This window comes from Gregarina niphandrodes (assembly GCF_000223845.1).
Source record: "Gregarina niphandrodes unplaced genomic scaffold scaffold00009, whole genome shotgun sequence".
In the NCBI taxonomy this organism is placed as follows: domain Eukaryota; phylum Apicomplexa; class Conoidasida; order Eugregarinorida; family Gregarinidae; genus Gregarina; species Gregarina niphandrodes.
The window spans coordinates 141,284-149,452 of NW_011646046.1; the positions used below are offsets into that span (position 1 = coordinate 141,284).

General features: G+C 50.4%; 6 protein-coding genes across 6 annotated transcripts; 4 read left to right on the forward strand and 2 right to left on the reverse strand.

Annotated features, from left to right (window-relative positions):
* Positions 1 to 389: 389 nt before the first annotated feature.
* On the forward strand, positions 390 to 749 carry GNI_060460 (hypothetical protein; the record flags this gene model as incomplete). The annotated part of the gene is made up of 1 exon (XM_011136206.1): positions 390 to 749. One exon carries the CDS (start codon positions 390 to 392, stop codon positions 747 to 749), a length of 360 nt encoding a protein of 119 aa, XP_011134508.1.
* A 705-nt stretch (positions 750 to 1,454) lies between these two features.
* On the forward strand, positions 1,455 to 2,498 carry GNI_060470 (glutaredoxin; the record flags this gene model as incomplete). Its single annotated transcript, XM_011136207.1, has 1 exon — positions 1,455 to 2,498. One exon carries the CDS (start codon positions 1,455 to 1,457, stop codon positions 2,496 to 2,498), a length of 1,044 nt encoding a protein of 347 aa, XP_011134509.1.
* Positions 2,499 to 2,826: 328 nt separating this feature from the next.
* On the forward strand, positions 2,827 to 4,191 carry GNI_060480 (brix domain protein 2; the record flags this gene model as incomplete). Its single annotated transcript, XM_011136208.1, has 1 exon — positions 2,827 to 4,191. The coding sequence occupies one exon, from the start codon at positions 2,827 to 2,829 to the stop codon at positions 4,189 to 4,191; it is 1,365 nt and encodes a 454-aa protein (XP_011134510.1).
* A 204-nt stretch (positions 4,192 to 4,395) lies between these two features.
* On the reverse strand, positions 4,396 to 4,925 carry GNI_060490 (hypothetical protein; the record flags this gene model as incomplete). The annotated part of the gene is made up of 2 exons (XM_011136209.1): positions 4,396 to 4,821; positions 4,860 to 4,925. 2 exons carry the CDS (start codon positions 4,923 to 4,925, stop codon positions 4,396 to 4,398), a joined length of 492 nt encoding a protein of 163 aa, XP_011134511.1.
* A 383-nt stretch (positions 4,926 to 5,308) lies between these two features.
* On the forward strand, positions 5,309 to 6,079 carry GNI_060500 (hypothetical protein; the record flags this gene model as incomplete). The annotated part of the gene is made up of 1 exon (XM_011136210.1): positions 5,309 to 6,079. The coding sequence occupies one exon, from the start codon at positions 5,309 to 5,311 to the stop codon at positions 6,077 to 6,079; it is 771 nt and encodes a 256-aa protein (XP_011134512.1).
* Positions 6,080 to 6,282: 203 nt separating this feature from the next.
* Positions 6,283 to 7,875, reverse strand: GNI_060510 (sugar transporter; the record flags this gene model as incomplete). The annotated part of the gene is made up of 1 exon (XM_011136211.1): positions 6,283 to 7,875. The coding sequence occupies one exon, from the start codon at positions 7,873 to 7,875 to the stop codon at positions 6,283 to 6,285; it is 1,593 nt and encodes a 530-aa protein (XP_011134513.1).
* Between the last annotated feature and the right edge of the window lie 294 nt (positions 7,876 to 8,169).

An 8,169-nucleotide genomic window follows, 5' to 3' on the forward strand; every position in this document is an offset into this window, starting at 1 on the left:
GCCAGGGATGCGGCACATATTCTGTTGTTTTTCGGAAGCCGCGCACACAAAAGTGTGTGCGCACGGACACGCGACACAAAAAACCCCGACGCTCCCCGGTGACTGCGGTCAATCCGTTTAACCAGGAGAATAAATCAAATGGTGGATGATCTCTGGGTACCTTGAACAATTGGATTGCTCCGCCTGCCCAGTCTCCATAGCATCACTCCGCAGGGTCTGACTGAATTCCACACTGGGCTGTGCACGCAGTTAATAGGACGTTGCATCGAATTCCATCAATTCCAGCCTGTGGTCGCCAATTGTTTGCCCACACAGATGCAAGCCGTCTGGATGAGTTTGTTACCGGCACCACACTCGAGGCTCTGCTTTGCCCAACTCATTCGGGCAAGATGGCCGCGCCTCAGTATTTTTACCAGACCTTAGATCGCTTGATGGATCTCAGACTCGAAGCCGCTTTAGAGACCATGTTGGAAACTTACGAGGAGTTGGTAGACCAAATGATGATGGCTTCTCTCGCATATCAGTTCCGGTTCCCTTTAACCAGTCGAGTCTCGCATGCAGTCCTTTTCAGGACTTTACCTTCACGGATTTTGTCATTGCTGGAGGGCAGGTGGATCGTTGGGAGCGCGGCACTAGACCGCCGTGATGCTCTTGTTTTCACTACGCTGCGAGGATGTTCTTGCAGTCGAGACTTGCTTCCAGAACAATTACTCCGGGCACTTCTCTGCACCAACACATGCGCCAAATGAGAGGCGGCCTCGGGAGAACAAGGTCTTGGTGACCTACATGAAGCAAGCTACCAAGAGTCTTCGCTGGGATATCGGAACTAGCTCATCTGAAGCCCAGCTGGCCATTCATAAGTTTCGGGCTACAGTGAGTTTCATGTCCTATTCTAGGGAGCTCACCATGTGCTGCGTCTAACGTACAGGACTCGTCGCGAATCGTCCTTCTCTCCTGAACGTATTGTTCCAACCGTTTCACTGTCGACATGTCTCCGAGTCTCTACCGACATGTCTCCGAGTCTCTACCGACTGGGCTTCAGTAGCCATTGAGTGTGTGCTATTTTGGCACTGCAATTAGCTTAGTAGAGCGTCTTAGTGCAGATCGTGAGGACGATCTCAGAAGAGTCAGGTCCTTGTTGTAAGATGCTAGTTGATTAAACCATTCCTCAGCCCGTTGGAAAGTCTCAGCGCTGGTTACGAGGCGCGGGCAGTTCACCACGTTGGGTGTTTTCTGCATTCAAAAGGACCCTCTGCTAAACCAGAGATCGCAACCAAAGAGCACCGAGGAAAGCAGGCTGGGAGAGGGAGTGAGGAAAGTGAGTAAGGTAAGAGAGCGAGCGTTAAGACAAAGGGGGTGGGAGTCTTGGGCCAAGGGGGAAGAAGTTCTTTCATTTGCGTATACTGGCCCGATATTAAGAATGGCACGGTCGTGGTCCAGGGCGGGTAATAAAAATGGCGGAGAGCGTATGTCGTGTTCGAAGTGTGTTTGAATTGGCTGACAGCGTGGGTCAGCACGGTAGTTTGGGAGTGTTGTTTTTTGCTGAGGGCCATGCTAAGTCTGACGCGATGAAGGCCGTGTTTGAGAAGTTGCCCAAGGTTGCTCCGCAGGCTCGTTACGTCATGGTGGAGATGAAGGACATTGCTTGCTCTCGTGAGGCATTGGGGGTTACCGCGGTGCCTACCTTTTGGGTAGTAGTGAACCAGGCTCTGCCCGAGTGCTTGGAAGTCCCTCAGGCGCCAGATTATCTCGCGCTCTGTAAGAAATATCTCGTGCAAGGTTCGGTGCCGCTGGGCCAGGAGCTATTCAAGGACCGGGCAGCGTTAGACGTCCTGCTCAAAGGCGCCCGGGACGCAGCCGTAGCGGCCAGCGAGGAGTGGCTCAGCGTCCGTCCCTACGTTATCCTGACGACGGACGCCAGCAAGTGTCGACTGCTCTCCGGCACACCCGAGCCCGGTCGAATTGTTCTGGACCAGTCGACTGCCCCAGAAATGGCCGCGGCCTTGCACACTCTATTTCCGACTACGGCCAACGCTGCGACCAACGCTACGACCGCCGTTACGTCAGACTTGGTCATCGTCGATGGTTCGTTGTTTGCCGATGACAGTGTAGACGGCTTGAAGAAACTTCAGGAGGCGAGCAAGGAGCTGGAGGAGATCGCTACTCGGGCAGACGCCAAACTGGCGGAACGATGCCGGGACATCATCAATCAAGCAGAGGTAGTTATGTTCATGAAGGGCAGCAAGAGCGCGCCTTACTGCAAGTTCTCCAAAGCCATCAGTGCTCTCCTGCGGGAAGCTGAGATCGACGACTACGACTGCTTCAACGTGTTCACCGACGACTACATCCGCGAGAAAGTCAAAGTCGTATCCAACTGGAAGACTTTTCCCCAACTCTACGTCAGAGGCCAGCTCATTGGAGGCATCGACACAGTAAAGCAGATGATCGAAGAAAACGGGGGCGACCCAAAAGTACTGAAGAAACTACTGAAACTATAAACCGACCGTCGTGCTATGCACGATCATCGTCCTATACGCAACCGTCGTCCTATGCACGATCGTCGTCCTATGCACGATCGTCGTCCTATGCACGACCGTCGTCCTAAGCAAAAGGAAGCGGTCTGGTCGGCTGAAACGAACCTGTCCGGGCAGATCTGGTGGAAACCTGGGTCTGGTGAGTACCTGGACCTGGCGGAAACATGCCTGGTCAAGACGTAGAATCTCGTGGACGAGAAGTGGACTCTCGTGAAGTCGCAAGATGGGCTGAAACGACGGGTGGCATTTTTGATAGAGAACTCTGGGGCTTCTGGGGCTTATAAAAAATATCATGGCCGAGGCGCGTATCAAAAAGGTCGGGGCCAAGAACAAACGTGGCTCGAAGAGCGCCAGAGCCGAGGAGCCAGGGTCCGGGAGGCAAAAGGCGAAGCCTGAGGGTGGAAGGCAAGAGGCGAAGCCTGAGGGTGGACGGCAGAAGGCTGACCTCGTGGATGAGAGGCAGAAGGCCAAGCCTAAAGGACAGGTAATCAAGTTGGGGGCCAAGTTGGGGGCCAAGCCCGAAGCCAAGTCGGGGACCAAGCCTGAACCCAAGGTTGATGCCGAGCCTGTAGCCAAGTCTGATGCCGCTGGAGAAGGATCCACTGCGGAGAGGTTAAAGACAAAGAGGCCGAAGACCGACAGTCCAAAGCCCAAGAGTAAGAGAGCGAAGATGCAGAAGCAAAGAGACACGAATGCAGCGGTAAGCAATGCCGCGAAGGAGCAAATTGTGGTAGCGGAGGAGAAGGTTGCGGAGGAGCCGGTTGCGGAGGAGACGGTTGCGGAGGAGACGGTTGCGGAGGAGACGGTTGCGGAGAAACGGTTGAGTGACGAGGAGAATGCAGAAGCGAAGAAGGAGGCAGTGGAGGCGGATCCGTATTTACTGAATGAGTTTAAGCGTGAACAGAATGCGAGTACCCGGTGGACAAACAAGCAACGGACCTTGGTGTTCGGGACCCGAGGTTTGCGGACTGCCCATCGATACCTGATGCAGGACATCCGGAATCTGTTGCCGCATCACAACACGGAAGTGAAGTGGGAGAAGTCTATGACTTTTGACGAGATTCCGGAGGTGGCGGAAATGAACAACTGCGACAACGTGATATTCCTTGAAGCGCGAAAACTGAATTTGTATTTGCACCTCGCTAAGTGTCCGCATGGTCCATCAGTGAAGTTCCAGGTGCATAACATACACACCATGGAGAGTGTCAACTTTATTGGAAACTGTCTTAAGTATTCAAGGCCGCTGTTGGTCTTTGATAAAAGTTTCAGCGACATCACACACCTCAAGCTGCTGAAGGAAATGATTGTTCAAATCTGGGGCAGCCCTCGAAACCATCCCAAGACTAAACCGTTCCACGACCATGTCATGTCCTGGGTATATAACGATGGCAAAGTATGGTTCAGACATTATCAGATATATTCCGAAAAGTTTTCCAGCAACATAGACCAGCAGCAACTAAGAGAAATCGGACCCAGATTTGTGCTCGAGCCCATCAGGATCTTCCAAGCCGCTTTTGCCGGAAAGGTGTTATGGAAAAACCCCCAATACCACACCCCCACTGCAATATCCGCAAGCAGAAAACGTAAACTTCAGAATCCCCTTAGACGTCCCTCACTGTCCGACTCAGCCTTCTCCTCCAGTTCCGACGAAGAGTAATGCTTCCTTTATTGAATTTTCAACAGTAACCAAAACCCTGTCGGATCGAGTTTTGACATACACTTGCTACGTAGTACTTCTGCAACTCGTGTACGGTGTGCTCCAACGCTCACTGTAGGTGCTCTGACAGAGTGGGCTGGAGAGTGAAACATTGGGTTTGCAGCGGGACCGAAATTGCAGCGGGACCAAAATCGTGACACAAATCTATCTCTTGGACAGAGTGGATCTGATGTCAGAGTATTCCTTGATTTTCTTGCCGTAGTCAACGGACAGAGTCGCCAGCTTTTGCTTCACCCAGCCAAAGACATCTTTTCGTACAGAGTCATCCGTCCACCGCTGGAAGAATAGTTGAGTGCCTGCTGTCTCTGTCTCTGTTAATTGTTTCGTGCTCAGCGTTTGCTTGCCAAGTTGGAGTTTTAGGTCTTTCAGTCTTTGTTCTGCGGTTTGCGCTTTTACTTCTGTGTGAATGCTTTTGAGTACTGAGTCCAATCCCTCCAATTCCGCTAAGGCCGAACCATATAGCTTTACCTGACGGTCTTGGGCTTTCTGTTGGCCAATCTTCAGGGCTAGCTGCTCTCTTCTAGCGAACTTCTCATGTTTCTCTTGCCGCTTCCTTTGGCCCCGGCTTAGCTGGAGGAAAATTAATTATACAAACCTCGATGACTTACCTTGCTGCTGGAAGTGTCTTTGAGCGTCGTTTTTGCTTTTTGCTTAGTAGTCCGTGCTTTCCCCATGGCCGTAATATATGTTTTGTCTCGAGACAAAAAACTTTTGGTATTTTATGAGCCGTGAATAATTTGCATCACGAAACTCTTCCGTTTCCACTCAAGCACAAGAGAGAGGGAACTGCTGTGCACGGCCGCGAATGGCCCAACGACGGGAGACGGTTTTTCCCCGCCACTGCATTCACACATTGCACTCTGCATTTTGATGTCCTTGCACTTCACATTAATGCACAATGATGAGCTAAGTTAGGTATGGGGACATCGTGACATTTCAATGACGATTATACCAGTTCTAGAAACATCTCTGATACAACACCTGCTCGGCGACTTTGCACTTGGACCGATGTTTGCCTGTTATGGGGCCCGCTGTTCTTAGGGGTTATTTTTAATGAATGAAGTGCCCCCGGACAAGTACTCTGACAAAGGGAGGAGAAACTAGCTGGTGGTTGCTGGCTAGAATGGAAGTATACTTGGTCACAGGTCCGGGATGGCAGAACAGTGAGCTGCTGTTGAATTTCACGGACGGTGAATATTTCGCGCAACTGACACTGCAGTTCGGCAACTTCTTCGCTACACTGGGTCAACGACGGGACCCCTGGACTCAGCGGCTGGGTGAGGAGAAGGGCGTTGGGAGCATATTCGATAACGCTGCGATGTTGGAAAACGGCAAAGGTCATGTTGTTTCGTTAAGGGGCAGTGCAGTAGTTGTGCGCGAGTTGAACCTTTATAACATTCTGCATCATAGCATAAAGACGATGGACGCCTACAGGTGGCTGGACTGGTTCTGCCAGAAACCCTCCACGAGTTGGCTCGGTAAAGTTCGTGACTTATTCTCCCTAAACAGCTCCCACGAACAACTGCTCATCCCCATTCCCGCATCAGTTGCGGTCACCCCATGGAGCTACGATGACACCACGTGGCACGACTTTGTCGCCGATACGTGCAATTGGATGGTGTATGCAGGCAATGAGTACTGCTACAAATCCATGAGCTTTCGTCTTGGCAAAACTGAATGCAAGAAGCTTCAATTCAGCAAAGAAGCAGCTAAGCGAGCACCCAGACTACTTGTTAGGGCCCCGGTGTATCAACCAGTCCGCCGAATCCATCCTCACCCTGGCAAACATCAGAGGATATGCAAGATTGCCGCTCATCCGGCATACTAGTGTGTTTTTGTTTTGCCGAAATTCCTACGAATATTTTCATGGAAACAATTATAAAAAATGCTACCAAAAATATGGCTATAGTAAGCTAATATAATTGGGCACAAACCGGTGCCATAGCTTTAATTTAACCGGTGCCATGGTTTGGACGGGGTAGTTTTGACGGAGTAGCAGATCCTCTCGGCGGCCCACTTTGGAGTGGCTAACTAATTGTTGACGAAAGGAGAGTCGCCAAGCTGACGTCCCTTAGTCTCTTTCATCCATAGGAAGACAATAACCGCAGAGACACCGCACATGATGAAGAAGATCATGTATGACTCCTTGTTGTCCAGGTATGCTGTGACGAACACCATAATAATTCCCGCAATCCAGTTGACAGCCGTCGCTGCGCCAGCAGCAGAACCCTTAATCTCAATCGGGTAGATCTCGAACAGGTACACCCACAGGATTGGACCGTAGGTCGCGGCGAAGAAGATAATAAATACAATGCAGCCGATGATGGCCAACCACTGCGTCACCTTCGATCCGTCTTCCAAAGCAAGATAACATATCGCAGCCGGCCCTACAGATACCGTCATACCCACAGTTCCGATAATCATCAGAGTTCTTCTTCCTAACCTTTCAATCAAGGGCACGGCTGGCAGGGTCATTACACAATTCACAAGGTTCATTATATTCGACATAATAGTCGGCCATTTGCCACTCAGACCCGCGTCCTGGAACAGCTTATTCGAAGACGCGATGAATACATTGATACCGCCGAGCTGCTGGAATGCTGCGAGTAAGCATCCAATAAAAATAACCCAGCGGTAATCAGACCTCGACTTCCAAGCCTGGCCAAGAGTCATGCCAGCTTCCTGAGCCCTCATTGCCTCGTCCACATTCTGTCTAATCTCCGTCAACTCCTCGGTCACGTCCGATTTCTGCGTAATCTTCTTCAGCAATTCCTCAGCATCTCGAACCTGTCCCTTCTCAATGTAGTAGTAGGGTGTCTCGAACGTGTAAATGAACCCGAGGAGATAAGACGTGAAGATCACTGGGATAATGCCAATGCCCAGCATAACTCTCCACCAAACCTTCGCAAACACCTCGATGTCCGGAATAGGATGAACCACCTTCCCGTTCATGCTAATCGCGGTTTGGTCGCTAAGGTTGGGAATTGGGCACTTTAAAGCAATGGGCAAACCAATCAGGGTTCCCACAAGGATACCGACCGTCACAAAGAGCTGATGGAATACACCATACTTCCCTCTAACCGCTGGAGGAGTAATCTCGGACATGTAACAAGGGCAGCACACGGACACTAACCCAACTGCGTAACCACATACCAGACGAGCCCAGAGGAGAGCCGAGAACGAATTGGCACAGCAAGATGACACGATTCCGAACACGAAAACAGCCATCGACAATAGCATCATACCTCGGCGACCGAAGGCCATGAACACACCACCTGTCATTGAACCTATAGCCGCTCCAATAAATACAGCTGTAGAGATGAAAGCATTGTAATTCTTGTATGCAGTACAGTCAGTAACATCTTCAGTGCCTCCTCTCCAATCACACCATTCCAGCTCCCATGCAATGTGGCCGATGGCAGTATTCAGTAACGATATGTTGAATCCGAAGAGGAATGAGCCACAAGCAGCAACAAGAATCAGCTGCATCATGAAGCTAAAGCAGCCACACCAGCATGTCTTGAACGGATTTGACCAGTCAACCTTGCATTGGTCTTCAGGGTCCTCGATAGGCTCGAATTTCCGTGAAGGTTCTTCACGGACTATTGAGTGAGAAGAAGACATGTCAGAAAGCGAAAAATTATATGAATGGTAGTCTACGGCACATTGCCTGTTCACCATGCGCGCCAACAGTGTTCACCACCAACATTATTCGAGTTTTTTTCTTCTAGAATTAATAATAAAAACAATAGGCAATAAAAATAATATGAAAAATAATTCCGACATCTGTAGACCATGATCGAATCAGTGGTCCTCTACATATGATGAGCAGCGATCCGATCCGTAAGGGATCGTCATCGTCCTTGCTCGCATTTGCCATCACGTATCCTAGCAGAAGCTAACTAATTGTTGACGAAA